At 49.3% G+C, this 18,179-nt stretch overlaps 1 protein-coding gene across 1 annotated transcript in view; it reads right to left on the bottom strand.

The window, feature by feature from the left end:
* Positions 1 to 4,781: 4,781 nt before the first annotated feature.
* LOC131209359 (homeobox protein unc-4-like) overlaps positions 4,782 to 18,179 on the bottom strand; it is a 60,915-nt gene continuing 47,517 nt past the window's right edge. Inside the window, exons 3-4 of the mRNA XM_058202412.1 lie at positions 7,356 to 7,495; positions 4,782 to 5,127 (exon numbers count right to left, since the gene is read on the bottom strand). Coding sequence (XP_058058395.1) covers positions 4,782 to 5,127; positions 7,356 to 7,495 — 486 coding nt within the window. The remainder of the gene's footprint in view (positions 5,128 to 7,355; positions 7,496 to 18,179) is intronic.

Genomic DNA, 18,179 nt, shown 5'->3' with positions numbered 1-18,179 from the left:
CCCTCGCCGACTAGTTCCACCGCGTTTAGAACGTTCCGATTCGCGCCAGGATTGGTGCGCAGATGGTGTGTTTGCGATCGGAACCGGAACACGATCACCCCGCCCGCCACCGTCACGAAATGAGGCACGAAATGGAGCACACACGGCCACTGCCACGCACTGCGAGATGATTAACGCTCCGGATTAACGCTGCTGGAGGACGGTTTTGCTCTTCTGCGCAGCAACGCTCACTGCTGCAGCGCGACGGCGGATGCGAGTGCGCGCGTTCTAATGCACTGCGCGAGAGTGTGGCCACTACTAGAGAGATACTGCGCTCTGAGAACGTTAGAGAACGCCGCGGCACACTAGCACACACTGGCAGAGCATAGAAAAGGGCATCGGCGCGGCCACACATGCAACGCTTGATTACGCGATCGCGCGCGCATTCAGAGGCACTATCTCTGGCTGTTAATTTCTTCCAAGTGTGCGCGACATCCACACGAGCGAGAGAAGATGATGTTTTGGTTTGGCGCTTTGGTCGGCGATGAATTGTGTATTTGGATTCGTTATGGTTTTGTGCGCTGGGGCTCTCACACATGTGCAGCGAGCGGTGCAGCAGCGCCGTTCTCCAATTCAATTCAATCAGCGCCAGTTAGTGGTTGCGTCCCGAAGGCCACTGAAGCGTTGTAAACGGTGGCGACCGATCGGGGGCATTCGTTCTGATACGCACAGCAGGCAGTGTAGTGTGGGGCCGTGTGGGGAACCCTTGGCGGAAGGACTTTCGCTTGTAATCTGCGCATTCTTAATTTTTGCTTTTCTTTCGGAATGAATTTAACAGCTTCTTAAACCTTTACTTCAAAAAGTAAGTTAACGGGCTAAGAGAAATCTCCAATTGCTCATCCTTTTCAGCATCCGATTCAAAGAATACAGGTTTGGACAAACCATAAGGACGAGAAAATTACTTTCAAACATTAATGTTTTAACTAAACAAGGTCGTTTGCCACCACGACCTTTTATTTAAATCTACGCATTGTAATACAGATTGCATACCTTTGGGCGTATTATGGTCTACGAAAGAAAACTCATAAACACCACGCCTAAAAGTATGCCATCTGCAATGCACTCTATGTTTCAAATTGGGCCGTTAGATTAAACCTTTTTCTAGCGGCCCTGGTTTTACACCCCAAGACTACAGTTTTAAAGAAGCATATTCGCAACATTGGCCTGTTCCTTGGCTGTCCTAAACGCGCGGTCTCACGATCACGTGGAGCGCCTACACACATTCTAACACCTTCTTCCCATCGCGAGGATGCCGCTAATCAATGAGACGAGATTCATTGCCGGGCAGTTTAATTTAATTTATCAAGACACAACCGCACCGGCAACGCGGCCAGAGAACCGAAAGCGGAGAGAGTCCAGGCTGAGACTGGGAGCGTGGCCCCGCGGTGTCCCGCGGCGCGATGTACCGCATTTCATGCCGCCGCGGCGACTCCCGGTCTGCATCAATCTCATTTACACTTGTTTATTATTTTCACCGAACCGTGCGCTCTGTTATTAAATATAATAAATCATCAAAGATCAGGTGATTTGAGGCGTTTGAGGGGCAACGTGTTCGTTTCTTTTTGTTGCGCCCGCGGGCTGTGGGCTCTTCGGCGTTCCGTGGTCCGACCCCGGCCAGGACCCCGGCTAGTCATTTGCGGACCCCATGCAGCCCTGTTCGATTTTGTGGCACTCTATTAGGCGGAAGAAGGCACGGTACGTTTAGGTTTCTTCTGCTTCTCCCTCTTTCCGTTGTGAGACCAACACGTGGGTACGAGTGTTTTTCGAGTGCCCCAAAATCGCACTGGCGCACTGATTAGGTCACACCAGTGAGCACGGACCTGAGATGTGCTGGCCCCAAACTGGCCTGCCCCATGTAATAATGCGTATTTTACATTCGTCCGCTCTTCACGCCTGTCATACGCACGTTCGTTAGAACCCCGTTTCCCAAAAAACCGCGTTGCCCCTCAAAGTGAAATCTCAACCCCGAAAGCGATCGGAGTCAGGGCATTATAAAATCATTAACCAACATCGGCCGGGAACGTTTCGTTCGCGCCCCAGCTCACGGGGATGGTTTTGGGGCGTGAATTCGGGCGAAACTCGGGGCGCTGCCCCAAACCCGGAGAGAGGCAGATGAGACGAATTAGAGACGCGGCGGCGATAATTGAGCCGAGCGCTTGAATGGAACAACTTCAAGACAACAACTTAATTTGGAGCCGATTTCGGGAGAAAGACCGCGGACGCTGAAAGCCACCAAAAATGGCCCCGGGCGTGATGATCGTTAGCCCGTCCCTTTCGCGCCCGACGGGTGCGATGGAGGTGAGCCGCGTATCCTTTGCTCGCAGCAGGGTACGCGTTTGCCGCGGGTTCCCCGGTGAGGATCAACTTTGTTTGGTTAATTTCAGAGGTTCGGCCAGTCGGAGAGGGTGTCCGAAAAAGAGGACCCCTACAGCCCAACCGAGATAGGCCGAGAGGCAAAATCTATCTCACACACGCGGCCGTACTTAAAAATTGGACAGTAATGGGATGTAGGTAACACTTCCGGCTGTCGGATAACGGATCTTTTGCTCCGTTTTTCTTCAGCCGTTTGGATTACGGTCATAAGCGGTCTGGGCCCTGTTTTTTTTTGGGCGGCAAGATCGGTCATAGGTTTCACATTCGCGGTCTGATTGAGACCCAGCGGCGGCTCTAACGGTTCCCGGTGTTCCGTCTACGTTTGGTGAATGAATCGTTTTGTTGGTAGTGAATGGAGATTAATCCTTGCGGATCGGAACCCATCTGTTGAGAGTGTCAATACTCAGATGCTCCACAAACACATAACCATCGCGGTCTGTTGTGATTATTCGATCCGATTGTCAAAGGATTCGTTTCCAACACGGCGTTAGTACTTTGCTCTGCGTGTCGTTTGGCAGTTTGTGGTTCAATCAGTTAGAACAGATGGATGTGATCAAACTTTTTTAAAAGCCTTTCCCTTCGTCTACGATCAGCTCACGGGCGAGAAAAGTGACACCTTTTCGATTGCGCCCCGCTTTATCGCCCACAAGCACGCCCCGAGACTGGCTTCGCGACTGATGATATTTCTTTCCACACGAAAGCTCCCCCCGGGACACGGTTATTGGTACTTTTGATTGATTTATTCTTAAAAAGGAATCACATTTTGGAGTACGCTGGCGACATTAAAAGAAAATCCTGAACAAATGCCTGCTCTCACCAATCAGCCACCACACGACACACGTTCGGGGTATTGCAATGTTTTCACTCCCGTGGGCCCCACGGCCAACCAGCCGAAACCGACCTCAAACGGGTTGGCGTTGGCACGGTTGGTCAGCGAGCAAGTGAGGAGATGGGTAGTAAAATAATAGTAAACGATATAACAAAAAAATACAATTATAGAATGCCTCTGTTCCTTACAAGTATCAACTTGCTGCTGCTGGTTGTTTTTTTTTTCATCTCAAACAAACAGTAGTACTCTCGCGTTAAATTACACGTTCCCCCCACGTGGGTAATTCTGGTTCATTAATTGCAGTTTTTTTTTGTTTTGCCTTTTTTTCTTGCTGTGTTTTTGGGAGCTTTTATATTTTTATCCACAACTTTCACCAGGATTTCATTTTCAATCTTTACTCTTTACAAGGGTTGTCTCTTTTCACAAATTGCTACGTATTAGTGTTTACCGTTGTTTTGTTTTGCTCGCCTATCATTCGCAAACTCTTGCGTCCTCGTTTCGAATTGATATTGCATCTTGATCGCCTCTTTCGCGATCGATTAGTAGTTAATTCCGTTGCACCGTCGCAATGTTGATATCTTATGTTGGGTTGATTTTGGGTTGCCCTACTAACGTCCGGTTATAACATTATACAGTGTTCTGGTTTCGGTTGCTTTATTATCTGATATATTCTGGGTTCCGCCGTGTTTAGGGTTGCATGTTTACTCATATTTTCCTTTACGCTTATAGGCCTCTTATTGTTTGCTGCTACAGTATGTACATCGCGCCTCCGTCCGACACTTCCGTTGATAGCCTGCTGTTTCCTTGAACTAATAAAACACAACATAGTTTTAATGTACACTGGTGTCCTATCGCTGCGCATCGCACGTCCCTTTTGTTAAAATGTGGCCAACAATCACACAAACACACGCGCGGAAAGTCTTGTCCTTTTTTGATCTCTCCGGTTCTCGTCGCGCCAGGTCCCTGTGCCGGTCTCTAGTAACTTTGTTGAGTTCTTTTACCACAAATAAACCTTTTTTTGCATTAACCTTGGCGGCGTTTTCAAATGCCAGATTTTTATGTTAAACGTCCCCGGGTCGTGTGTGTTTGTGTGTGAGCGTTGTGTGCCGGTAAAATCAAAATCGCGTTCCGCGAAACGAACACCGGCCGCAGCCGGCGTGCGATGCCATTTGAATTAATCATAATTACAATTAAAATGTTAATTAAAATAAATAATTTATCGCATTGCATCTGCGTTTCTGTGGGGGGAGGCCAGGTTAAGCCCCGGTTTGTGGGGGTGAACGAACGGGGACGTATTCGTTGTGCAATATTCATTCTACCTACGGGGTTCTGGTTTCGTGTGTGTCACTGGGAAAGGGGAATAAAAGAGATTGAAATGCATTTTCGGGTGCATCGGCTCGGGATGCACTCGCCCGCGCGCTCTCTCTCTCTCTCTCCCTCTCTCTGACTTTCGGCTCTAGGAACAGACTTGAGACTTGGCGTCTTACCACGTGGCCCTTGGGTCCGCGGTCCGCGTTTCCGGTGCAGCGTCGGGCCTGTTTCACGTGTTGTTGTACAGCAAGGATTCTATGCTAAACGGGTTTGGCCTGATGCTGTTATGGCGTGTCGGTGTGTCGCTGCTCTCGTCCAGGACGTCGTCCACACTTTCCCGTCGCTGCATCGTGCAGTCCTCCGGCTCGTCGCCCGACTCCGCGCCACCGACCACATCAATCGGATCCTCGTCGTCATCGTTGTCGTCATCCTCCTCGCTGTCACTGCCGGAGTTGTTCCGGTGCTGCGACAGATACTCCGCTTTCAGCGCTTCCAGATCGACCGCGATACCCTTGGCCCGCAGCTTCCGCGCTTGCCGTTCCAACGCTTTCGCGATCTTCTTCCGGCGCCGGGCTCTGGCAAGTGGACAGAACAAAAGCATTATAAAAATTGTAATAAATCTACTCGTGCAATCAGTTACAATAAGTTCACGCCGAAAGCGAAAAGAGCCAGAGCCGTTGCCATAAAAATCGTTCGTAGTGCCCGACACCGACCAACAGATGGCGCTGCCGTAGCCGATTCGCGTAAAGTTGGACGGTGAATGTTCACAGCCTTCAGGGGGTCTACAAAAGGGCTCGAAAGGACACCGCATGAATCAGCACAAGTGGTCCATCGTCCATTTTGCCGCCTCATTTGGGGCGAAGGTTATAATTAAGCCAACAAACTGCGCCGAAAGATAGGTGGTTAAGCATTCGACAATGGCGAAGGACTCGATTGACCACTCATCGACCGGCCGGGCCGGGGGTTCTGCCGGTGGAAACCGCAGAAACCTTCGGCAACTCCATCGTTCGCCATTTTGGGTCCGGCCCTCGAGGGGCGGAAAATCGTTTTACGATTCGGGGAAAAATATGGCCCCTTGGCGTGTCATCGTCCTGCGCTTCGGGGCCGGACACGCAAAGGCAGCGTCCGCGCGCGCGCGCAACGGGAGCCATGGTTGCACTCCCTCTGCCTTCGGCAAATAGAGGATGGAAATTGAAAACAATAACAGCCACACGACCGGCCGCGCCGATGGTGGGAAAACGATGCTCATTAGGTTCGAGTTCGCGAAAAGACTGTCATTACCGTTTATTACTGCCGCCATATAAGTACTATTATGATCGATTCGCCGCTGCCCGAAGGGGGTACCCCGTTTGCCGCCAAAGCTCACCAAAGCGGCCCCAGCCACAGAGAGATGGTGCACTCTGCCACTAGCCCGCCAGCAATAATTGAATGCAAATGCATCTTCATGGCGCAATAAAATGCGCCACATGTGTGGGACTCTGGCAATCTTGGCTTCCCCCCATTTGCCGCTTTATTTCCTTTTGGGCCACAGCCTGTTTTAAATACGTGCGCTCCGTAATAGACCGCTGGTCAGGTGACGGGTTATTTTATGCCACTGCCGGGCGTAGAGTGTAAAATGGCACGAAATTCTGCACCGCTGCGTGCATAAACTACGCCCCAAACTACGGTCAGTTTTGGGATTGGTTGTGTTACACAAAAAAAGAGAAGGCATTGGCCCATCGATTTCGGTCGCCCCCGGGTGCACCACGCACGAGCAAGGATAATAAATTCGGGCGCCAAATGGCATCCATCGCGGCTGAAAGTGCTTGGAATAATGTCTGGAATTGGGCACAACGCACAGCGTAAATGGTTTCCGATTGCCGCGTGACATATTATTATGTCGCCGAAGAGCCACTCGAAGGCTCTCCTTATTTTATTCCGTCGGGATGTTTTGTTAGTTTCAAAACGCTGTCGGGCACAGAGTGATTGAAACAGTTTTCCGACGGAACAGCCGGAGCACTGGTTTGTTTTAAATCCAGCGCTCGATTTGGAATCGTTTGTCCGCTGAAGAGTATGGATGATCTCAATAAAACTAACAGTTAACCAGGTCTATGGCTGGCCCATTGAGCAATTAAGCTAAATTAAGCGCATTGGTTCGCCTGTTACTTTCCGATGAAAATATTGCTAAATTTACTGATAAGCAATGGTAAAATCGAAGATGAGAGCCTTAACATAAGATTTTTGCCAAATTATATAAATTGCTGACAAAAAATAGCTGTTTTTTTATCTTAGAAGAACGGGCCGGGCAGTATTTATAAAAATCACTGTTAATAATAAAAAAATAAATATTCCTTAGTGAAATGAATTGAGATCTTCTATCCCATGTTATCCCTTCCCGATCTCATCCGTTCCCAGCTCATCCATTCCTCATCAAATTCAAAGCTTTCTTCGATCAACTAGCAAACAATCGGTGTAAAAATGACCAGAACTCGGCAAGTGATCAATGTCCTTTTAGATAAGCAGAAAGTTCAAAATGAAGTGTCCCGGACTTAAGCGAAATATCATAATTTTATTCTACGTTCTAGAAACTGCGTGATTTCAAAATTTTATTTTATTTATTATTATTAAATTTTATTTCGATGAATTTTCCAATCGAAAAACGCAAATATGGATGAAGAATGCACATCTAAAGTTAAATTCAACATTTTCTCCGGCAAAGGGACTGCTAGTGAAAAATACAAAAAACGAACTAAACATGAGTTTTAGTTAATGAAAGAAAGAACCACGATCGGAAAGAAAGGATCGGTCATCGGTCGTGACTTACTTTTCTCGGGCCTTCAGCTCGTTTGGCGGGATCGGTTCACCGGAGCAGGACTGCGGATGGGCGTTGTGTGCGGGTCTGCCGGGTCCTTTTTTCGTGTGCTCCTTTTTTCTCCACTTTGCCCTCCGATTTTGAAACCACACCTGGAAGCGGAACGAGAGACAGAGAGAGAGAGAGAGATATATAGAAAAATCCAAATAGATCAGGCCGTGTCGGTGAGAACTGCAGTTTGTGTGAATGGTTCAAAACTGATGTTGGGAAGATCGGAAATCTTGCAAGAGAAGCACGCTTGGAAAGGACCCCAGGAAAGCCGCCACGGAACCGAAGACAGGTCCCCGACGGGGGTCCCCTGTTGGACGGATGAACAGTAAATATACGTATTAGCTCAACCATCAGCCATTAATTATTTTGTCCGGAGTCCTGCCCGGGCTCTGCTCCGCTTGTGATCAGACGCCTTTTTTCGGTCGCGGCAGGCGGCAGGATCGGATCGGCGGCGGTGGACGGAACGGTACGGCGAAGGAGCACGGCAAAAGACGCGAAGGATTAACGTGTGTAACACTTGACTTATGATTTGTTTTTATGACTGCAACTTGCGAGCTCGGCGAAGGCGAAGGCGAGAGAAAAAGACATTTTTCAGACCACGACTTCGGCCCGGCCACGAGGTGATGGCTCAATTTGTTCACCCAGCCACAACCCGTGTGCCCGTGGAAAACGCGGATGCGGAATCCACCGGTGTGCCGGGTGGGGAGGGAAGGAAAGAATACCACGACCACGAGCGGGCCCGTAAAAAGGTGGAAAAAATGAATTCCGTTTGTGTTTAATTTAGTCTTTCGTCTTTTAGCGGCCGGCGCGCTTTAAAGGCCACGCCAGTTTCAGTTAAGTTTTCACTCCTCAAGAGGCCCCATTTAGGGCGGAATTTATGTAGCAGGCGGCCCGTTTGGGCTCGTTGGGCGCACTCGGCTTCGACTTCATTATGCGCACTTCCCCTTATTACCATTACCGAACGTCCGAACGAGCCCTGCGTACTCGAACCAGAGCCACGGTTGCACCTTGCCGGGTGTTAATCCTGCGGAATCGAATTTTAATACCAATATTAACAGGTTGCGCAGCGGGTGAACCGGAGAATAAAAAGGCCGGCTGAGGTGGACACTCCGAGCTCTCGATGAGCCATAAAATACCTCTACAGCAACCAAAACAACAACAACTCGGTTGATGCTCGGCGCGGTCTACATCCTGCCCTTGTTTTCGGCCAGGCAACATGTTTAAACACTTTCCTTGGTGTTTCCGCTCGTTCGGAAGTGCGTTTTCGTACACTTAACGGCCATGCTCGACGAAAGCGCAGGCAACGACGAAGTCGACTTTCTCGTCTCGCTAACGGGAGCGTTAATAATATTCTATTACAAGCTCGGAACGGGGTATGAAAACGGTTTTTTTTCTTCGGCTGTGGACATTTTCACCCAACATCGAAATATGTTGGAGAGCATGTTATTGGGTGACAATATTTGGCTCGGAAACACGGAGTGTCGCGGCCCCACGGGTACTAAAAAGTAATTGTTTGCCGGAACATAATAATTGTGCGCCGGAAAAAGGTCCAGCCACACCGGTCGGTTTGGTGGGTCTCGTCCGTTTGCTGCGCAAAAAGGTTACAAGACGCGTAAAGTTACAGAAAGTGTGGTGGTTATCGTTGCACAGGTCGCCGTGTTTTCATCGGCATCATTATCACCATCAGCTTCGGGCTTTATGCAAATACACCTCGTCTTATCGCGATCATCTGGACTACATACGGGCTTCGTCACCTGCTGGCATGGGTGCAGAAGTAAATAAATAATGCCGTGCACATCGCTACTTTCTCACACATTTTTAAAGTTCGATTTGATTTAAAACTTGTTCCGCGCCGGCTGGCAAATATTGGATTGAAGCAGATTGTTTGTGACTTTGATTTGCGCGAACCCCATGGCCCTTAGCATAGGGGACGCAGTGCAGTGCACAGCAAATAAGGGCCCACCAGTAATTCCGTTTAGCAAATCAAACGTACGACATATGGCGCATCGGTAGCGCGTGGTACGATAAAGACTTTTTCTCATTGATTTGGTTAAAAATATGAAATGCAAAAGTAGTGCCCTGTTGTCCAGGTGGGAAGACTAAGTTCACTTGAATCAGTTCCTTGCACTCGAACAGTTAAGAATTCTAGGGTTCAATTAGATTGATGAATAGGTTTTAAAGACTTCATAATTAGCAGCGCTTGCAGCCATCAATATGCCCTCATCTTGAAAAGTTTCGGGTGTCATTCGATAGCCCTTCAAGAACAGGACGTCACAATTGAAACTGTGAGCTGTTCTTTAGCCTTATATTATATAAAATAAGCTCCAAATGACTAATTCAAAACCCGCATTCACCACTTATGTCTTTGGCATAACATAAGCCAAGCCTTTTCAGCCCATCCTGTAGTTAACTGAACAGTTCTTAAGACAGTGGCAACGTAAGCGTTTGACGGTAAGTTGTAAATACGTTTACGGAACGAGGTGAAAGCTCCACAAAAAATATTGTTAAAGCACTGTAAAGTAAGTACTAAGCCAAACTGCAGGTGTTGCTCAATTTCCGTCTGTCCTTCTCAAAACGTAACATTAATCATTCATCCCGTTTTTATTGACACTCACCTTTCTGCTGCCTTTCTTTGCCCAATAAATCTCTCAATCCGTTGGCCCATTGTTTGTCACGTCGCTCGGCAAATCCAGCGAACCGATGGCCGCATAAGGCAGCCTCCGAAAACCGGGCGGAAAAAAACAATACCCGGAACACCCGGCAGTTAAATGTAAATAGTTTGTAGCACCTCCAGCAAGTACTTTCGAGCTGGGCTGGTCAATTGCGCGCTCCACACGCTTCGCCTTCATTGCCTTCATTAGCGCTAGTTACTGTCAAAGACGGTGTCGGCTTCCTCTTTCGGCCACTTCTCTTGTGTGCTTAAGAAAAAAGTCAGCACGAAAATTGGCTCCTCGGGAGGTGATCGCGGGTCGCCGGCTAATTCCTGGCTCCAATCGAATCGCCCCGCCGAATGGGGGAGCGTAAAAAAATGAGCTGTCATTTGGTTCGGAAGCCTAGCAGACACAGTTCATCTTTTCCAGGTAACCGACGGGCGCCATTTGTCCCGAGTTCCGTGGCCGCGGGAAAATCTGGGCGCTCGCGCGGTCCACCGACCGCGAGCCAGACGGCGAGCGGCGAAGGAAAATACAGCAAATTTTCTCCACGGTACGCGCGCGGCCAGCCACTAGCGCTTAACGAGGCCTCTATTGCTGGCCGCTGCTTCTTGTTCGCCCATTCTCTGCCCGGTATCGGTAAATTACCGATAGGCCGGGCTGTGTTCTACAATGTGCATGAAATTTTACATTACGCGCAAGCGTAAAATAATTTCCCAAACAACACGTACCCGGTGAGCCGAGCGGGGCCGTAGCTCGGAGCGGCTGAGGCCACTGCCGGCTGCCGGCTGCCTGGCCGCCGATAGGGGTTAACCATGACCAATAGAGTAATCGTCTTGATGAAACGACGACGTGGAGAGTTCCGCGGCCCCTGGGAGCCCCGGGAGCGATCTGGGGATCCGTGGTCCGAGTGATTAGTTGAGGCTTGGCTTCAAGGCACAAACGCGTCGGCCATTAAAACCGGTGGTCAGTTCATGCGGTGCGGTGATCAATGGGGCTAAGTGCGCGCTACAGTGTTGCGGGCCCAATTAGAAACGAAAAATCCTATCGTAAAACTCTAATTAATCAATTTATATATTAAAGCCTTCGGCGCACCCCATTTAATTTAAATAGCCAACCCCTTATTATCTCGAACAGCTTGGTTCACCCAATCGCAAGACGAAACAATAGAACCGACCAACAAACGTTGAGTGGCTCTTGGGTAGGTAACCGAGTAGGTGGCTGGCAAGCGGTGATTATTTAGACTGGACAACTTTTCGGTATCATTTTCACCCGCATCATTCGATACACTCTCCTGCGACCGAGAAGTACATTTTCACTTGCCGTGCGCGCGGTCCTTGATTGACTTTGCACCGGAAAAATATCACCGACGACCGAGCGCCGAGTTTGATTTATGACAATTTTGACGGAGCGCACGACAAGGATTTGGGCGCAAGGCAGAAAAGGTGACGAACTCCGGGGCGCTCCGGAAGCAGAACGGAAATTTAATACTTCCTTCGAGCCGTTCGCGAAAGCGGTGTGTCCTTCTTATGGTCGCCCCCTCGGAACGTCGGAACGTTGGCCTTGGAGTTGCTGCTGTTTGAACAACGTTCCTCCCCGACCAAGTGCGCCGAAAGTGCAGCTCGGTCAGCGGAGCCCGGAGTCATTATCCTGCGCCCACGTTTACCACGTTCTAATGATCCGCAATCATTCTTGTCCCCTTGTCGCCCGATTAAAGAGACCATTGGACTCCCCCCGAGCCACAAGCGGACAGTAACAACCGAAGGACACTTCTAGTCCCACTTACCACCGGCAGGCAGGCAGCAACCCGGCGACGCAACGACGACGGGGCTATCGATGGGTTGCTGCTGGTGCTGCTGAATGATTGATGGTGATTACATCCGGTGCGAGAGGAAACTAACGGACTCACCGGCGTAACGGGGCCCAAAATTGAACCTTTGGCATGCGTATTGTGTTTTTTTTACTTGAATTATTTATTGTAAGGCCCCGGAGCGAAAGGCCCATTTCAAGTACCCCGGACACGGCGCTTCATGTACCACTAAATAGATTAGTATGTCACCGAAAATCGCTCGGTGGCTATTGTGTCCAGCACGTGATTTTTGTTCGGCCACCGTCCCACAATCACTTGATTACGTGGTTGCGAAGTGTCCGAACGGAAGGGTAAAAACGGTAAACGTCGAAAGGATACGTCTGAGAAGCTACGGTCCACGAGTCGCTTTTATCAAATAATCAACTAATTTTACTAATTATACCAATTTAAATTTAATGCCTCCATTTTATGACTCTATTAATCAAATGCTATTATTTGTGTGCTGGTTGAGGATGGCGATTGTTGGACTATGTATACCCAAAATCAGTTTATTTTATTTTCTAGTTTAGGTGTATTTTTTATGTACTTTGCATGCATGTATGCTCTCTTTGTCGACTCCTAATTTCCGTTTTCCGTTGTCTTAATAAATTGACTGTTTAAATTTCTTGGCTTGAATATCTAAACAATATTTCAAGGTTGTCTATAATGGCTTCGATATCTCAAGTGCTACAAAGACTCCAATCGAACAGTACAATCGGATTTCATACCATTAAGATTGTCGCGCGCCCCGAAACTTCATGACGTCAACGTAACACCAGCAGGGACTCGACTTTCGGGTCGATTAAGCGTCGTTGAATTATTCATGTGCGGCAGCCGAATTGAACCGATAGGTTCCGCTCCAAATCTGGCCAGCTGCCGCCGTTGCTGCTGCTTACACGGGGCCGCAATGGGGCAATCGGAGCATTTAGAGTGTAATTTTTATGCTCCGCAAATACGCCCACTTTTCTACGGGTTCGTCCGCCGCTCGAATCGGCTCATCTTTCACATCTGATTACTTCTTCACGCCGCGGAAAGTGCAGCACCCTGTCGCGCCCTGTGGTGGTGGTGGCACACAGGGAACGGCCACCATTAATTTATGATTTAGCGCACTAGCGGCCGACGTAACCACGAAACGAATCGAATTCTCCACCGCACATCTGTCACGCCGTGATTATCTCGCCGTGGCCTGTCGCGATGTGGCGGGTCTTTAAGCCGTGTTGTTAGTGACGTGTTGCCCTATTATTTTGCGAGCATCTGGGCGACTTTTGGTCGCACGACAGAATTATTCCACGATAAGGACCGACGTGCATCTCGTCAATGTCTCGTTTAGATGTTGATCGAAGATGGGAAAACACATCTTTTTTTCGGAATAACAATTATCCGTAGTACCAGACGAAAAGTGTCCAAGGAATGGCTCAGGAACCAGAATCGAAACGTTCCATCGCCTAATATAAACAGTTGCAGATATCTTCAAACACTTGGACCAAGGAGAAGGTTCAAGGCTAAGGTTAAAGAAGTGAACTCCTGAGGCACCCGACATCAGATGGTCGGAAGACCCACGAAGGTATGCTGATGAGTGCCATCTGTGGAAATAATATCTGCAGCATCACATCATTATGCTTGCGCCCCGTGGCGGTGGCCATCACAAAATGGCCATCGGTCCGGTACAGAGAAGAATCCAGAAATCAATCGAAAATGTGCTGCAATCATCATCTTAATAATCTTTTTCCGATTTTCTATGGGCTCAATTCTCCACGCGCTTATGGTACTCCCGACACAATTCCTGAACTTCGCTTTAAAAATGGCCCAGGCGATGTTTTAATAATTCTCAAGCTAAAACTCCAAGTGTCCAGTGTAGACACTGTGTCTTCCGTGTCGCCGAATCGCACCGTGTTGGCCTTTTCGGGGTGTTGGAATGCAAGGATCCATCAAAACGCTGCCCTTTGCTCTCACTTTCTCGAGGTTTCGGTGTCAGAGCCAATCGGTTACAACTTTAAATCGACTTCCAAAATGATTTATTAAGTGTTTTAATTAATGAACGCCGGTGCGCTGCGTCGGCCTCGCCAGCACAGAAGCCGTGCCGACCCGAAGCAGGAGCTCTCCAAGGTAAGTGCCCCGGGTGCTCTCCGGGGCCGAGGCGTCAAAAAACTTGTGGTGCGCTGATGTGATTAAAACTAGCCTTTTTCGGCGGTGGTGCCGGTCCGGTCGAGTCCGCCTGGCGTGGCTCCGGATCACGGTAATAACCTTCCCGACCGACAACATTATTATAACGCTGCGCTGAAACTATTTCCCCGGCCCCGGTTTCGGTGGAGTAACGCGCGGCGAATGAGGCCCTCGGAAGAAAGATAAAAAAAAACAGAGAGCAGAGCCCAAGCCCAAGGAGAGTTCTTCAAGATGAAGTTGTTAAGCCTTCGGGACTCCGGGGGTTAGCGAAAACTTCGGACTTTGGGGTGTATAAAAAATAGGTTTCACGCTCGTTTCGAGAGCCCCTGCGGGGCCGCGGCCTACACGCAAACACACGGCACCGCCGGCCGTTTGAGGCCGAGGAGGTTCGGCCCGAGCCACCAGAACCCGCAAAGGTAATTAATTTTAATCAATTTTCTATACCCAAATGGAAACCAATGCACCAAGATTTTCGATTCGTCCGGCCCCGAGGGCGGCCCCAGACCGAGCGGACCGAAATACTTCATTAGTCACACACTCACGCACGCACACAGGCCAGGGCCTGGGAGGTGAGAAAAAAGGAGCCCAATTCCGGCGCGTCGGGTGCTTAGAGAACGGAGCACCAGAGCTCGGTCCTAACAACCGACCGTAGCAGCATGTCCTGGGAAGACGGTGCACTCTGAGCTGTGGCCACATAAAAATCCACCAACTGCGCAGCCAGCCTCCCGACCGATGGGCCGCTCTGCCCTTAGGGCCTGCCGAGCACACATTCAAATGTACCAACCGTGTGGAGCAGCAGGCAAGACAACAAGCTGGCCGACGACAATGGACAGCCAAGGAAAGAAGCCAATTTGTGGTACGCCTCTGTGGTCCGTGGAGCGACTCCTCCCCGGCCGGACTTCGGACCGGACATCGCACAAGGGCGACCCTTTGGGTTTCTGCAGGCCACGATGGGCGCAACACAAGGTGTGTAAAAAGGTGTGATGATATTGACGTTTGCGCGTAAATTTACTGCCCAACTTAACTGGTCCCCGCGACTGGACTCACGCTCGGCGGGGTGCAGTTGCCTCTGGCCTTCCGGCGAGCGGCGGCCTTCCCGCTGCACCACGTCCCACGTTGCAGTTTCTCGTTGCGTACGTTGCTTTGCGATGATAATGATTATTTTGCTCGCCACTCGTCCGAAGGAGCTTTCGGCGGACTTTTTAAACATTCAGAAGTTGGTCCAGCAGCAGCAGCAGGATAATAATAACGGATTGAGTGTGAACCGAAAGATGGCACGGAAAATGGTGGGCTCCTTTCGAGGAGGGAAAAAAAACGCAGCCGAAGCCGAAGAAAGTCAGACACAAAAACGGATACACCCGGAATGACCCGGAGTCTGTTTGCGGAGTAATTATGCGCACATTTTAACGTTTTCCTTACGCTAATGTGACGTACGCAGCCAATCGAACAAAATGTAATGCCGCACGCCCCGGTCCTCTTCACCCCCGGGGGCATTAACACCCTTCCCCGTGCTTGGCCACTTACAACGCAACCTACATGTAATTGCGAGTGTGGTCAGCCCCCAGAAAGGAGTCGCGAGCTTTCGCGAGCGTAGTGTTAGTGAAATGGGAGCGCAAGTGTCTTGTCGTTGGCAAATTGAGAAACTTTTTTCCGGCCACAGGACAAAAACTGTGAGCTGAAGGTCGCCCGTATGTTGTAACTTGGCCCCCTTCACTGCAGGAGCATAATTACTATTGGCGGCCTGCACTACTCGGTGTTCGATAGCGAAAATTGTAGGCTACTTGAAATTGAGCAAATAAATTGAATGGCCACTGACGCAAATGAGAATATTGATAAATGGCATCAATAAATTACGGGCAGATGATTTTGGGTTGCAAAGGTGAGCAACGATTTTTCAATAAAAATGGGATACATTAATACATATTATAGTCCATTATAAGGTTGATGATGGCGGACCTTCTTTGGGATAGACAAATGATTCCATTTGGCGCAAGCGTAACTTTGTTATACTAATTTAGACAGGTGGTAAAATTTAGGTGAATAAGAATGGAGAATTTGGTTTCGCCGTTTCCGTTCAGGCAGTTTTGATGTTAAAGTCGCACAGAAATAATCGACGTTGGGCAGTCACAGCAGTTGAACGAAATTCAAATAGTATACTAACATCTTCGAAATAAAACGAAATGCAAACGTTTGTAGAGCTTCAGTAATTTTTCTGATTAACTTTCACTGATTCCACTGAAACTCTCGACCGATCTTTGGTTAGTTTGTAATGTTTGTCGATGGCTTCTTCGATTGGTTCGAAGTATTGTGTCAAATTCAGCTGTGAACTATTTTAACAGCAGATGGATCACTTGACTGTAACACGCTCCATAACAATAAAATTTTATTGTAAGCGTCTTCCATCGTTAAAATTTGAATACAATCCACACATTTAACACACAAAACAAACAATTCCCAATCGTACAATTAACGCTAGAAGAAACACCATCATCGCATTCCATTCTCCTCGCAATCGGTGACACCGGGGACTGGGGCGCTGTTATGACGTGCGGCCGCGCGCGATGGATCAAATATGTTGCCCGGTGAGAAAATCCTCACACCTCAGCATAAACCAGGCGTCGGCCCAATCATCCAATTGCTCCTATCCATTACCTAACGGAGGTTCCCAAATCCCAGGGCGCACAGCACACCTTCGGCAGCCGCCACCCTGGCCGCCGCCCCGTCTTAGTTGATGACTTTATTCCCTTTTCCGTTCCACCTTCTTCGGTGGGGAGTTTATCAATTTCCTGCGCCTTTTCTCGCCCACAAAAATATATGCTCGAACCCGTGGACCGACACCCGAGGGCCGATCAGCATGAGATCACGGGATGATATTATACGGTCACTGCCACAACCACTGCCGCCGATGATGATGATGAAGAAGTTACGATCCCAAGACACAATGGCGCGCGCGATCCGTTCCGCCCGCGGGGTCGGGGAGCAGTGCAGGGCGGCCCCTTTTCCCTCCGATTCCGATCGATCGCCCCGAAAAGTGGCTGGCCTGGGCGGCCATTCTCGCAGCGGGAAGGGTGTGAACGTATAACAAGTCTATTAATATTGAGAAACTAATTTTTCCTGACGGGCCTTTCATAAGTTATATACGCCTTTTTCGGGCCGGCTTTCCGGGGCTGGCCGGCGGGCTGGCTGGACCCGTTTTGCTTTGAAGATTGAATATTTTACACCTTCTCTTCGGGTAGCTGACCGGGCTGGCCGCTCACTTGGAATTGAAATCAATTTTAAATATTCAAAGCGTTCCACGTTCCTTCTTTTGCTTGCGTTAATTTAAAACTGTCTCCTTGCCTTTTTTTTCTTGGCGGTACGGCGATGAAGTATTGCGGAGTTACTTGACGCTTAATTGGTCCACATCCGATGCCCTTTTTTGCGATCACTTACAACGGGGCATGATACATGGCGATGGCATCGCGCGCCATTGCCATTTCCGCAATCGATCGATCATAACTTTAGCCCAACGATCGATCCGATCGCACGCGAAACCCACGGCGCACCAACAACACAGACAATAAAAAGAAACAATTTACGAACCCCCGAATCCGATGAAGACATCTTCGGCGGCTTCAACGGCAGCCGCGGCCGCGGGTGTAAATTGAGAAATTGAGGAGTGTGTTGCGAGCCAAGCAAAGGTGGCAGCAAAAAATATGAAGCACCGACGGCACCGGCAGCAGCATCGGCAGTAAATTGAGAGTTTGATTAATGGTTCAAAATATCTGTTAATACAAAATCTCATTTACATTTTTCTAACTTTGCCGCCCGTTTTGTTTTGTCCCTCTGTGCCGCTTCGCACCGCCCCGGGCGGCGTTCCCGTCGTTGCCGGCCCGGCGTCTTATGCTGCGTTATTATTGCTATTATATTTATCATTATTCATATGAGAGTCTCCCGGTCGCTCGCTGGCATGTTCTGCTTGAGGAGATATCAATGGGATGGAATCTTGGCCGGAGTGGTCCTCGGTCGCCACGGGGGTTGCGATATTAGGCGGCCAGGTGGTAAGGCAGCCGACAGCAGGAAGGTCGGGAAATTATCCGACGATGATTCCGCCCTATTCGAGAGCCGCCGTGTGTATGTGTT

Source organism: Anopheles bellator, chromosome 2 (assembly GCF_943735745.2).
Source record: "Anopheles bellator chromosome 2, idAnoBellAS_SP24_06.2, whole genome shotgun sequence".
NCBI lineage: Eukaryota > Metazoa > Arthropoda > Insecta > Diptera > Culicidae > Anopheles > Anopheles bellator.
The sequence above is the reverse complement of the archived record's forward strand: the minus strand, read 5'-3'. Positions and strand labels throughout refer to the sequence as shown.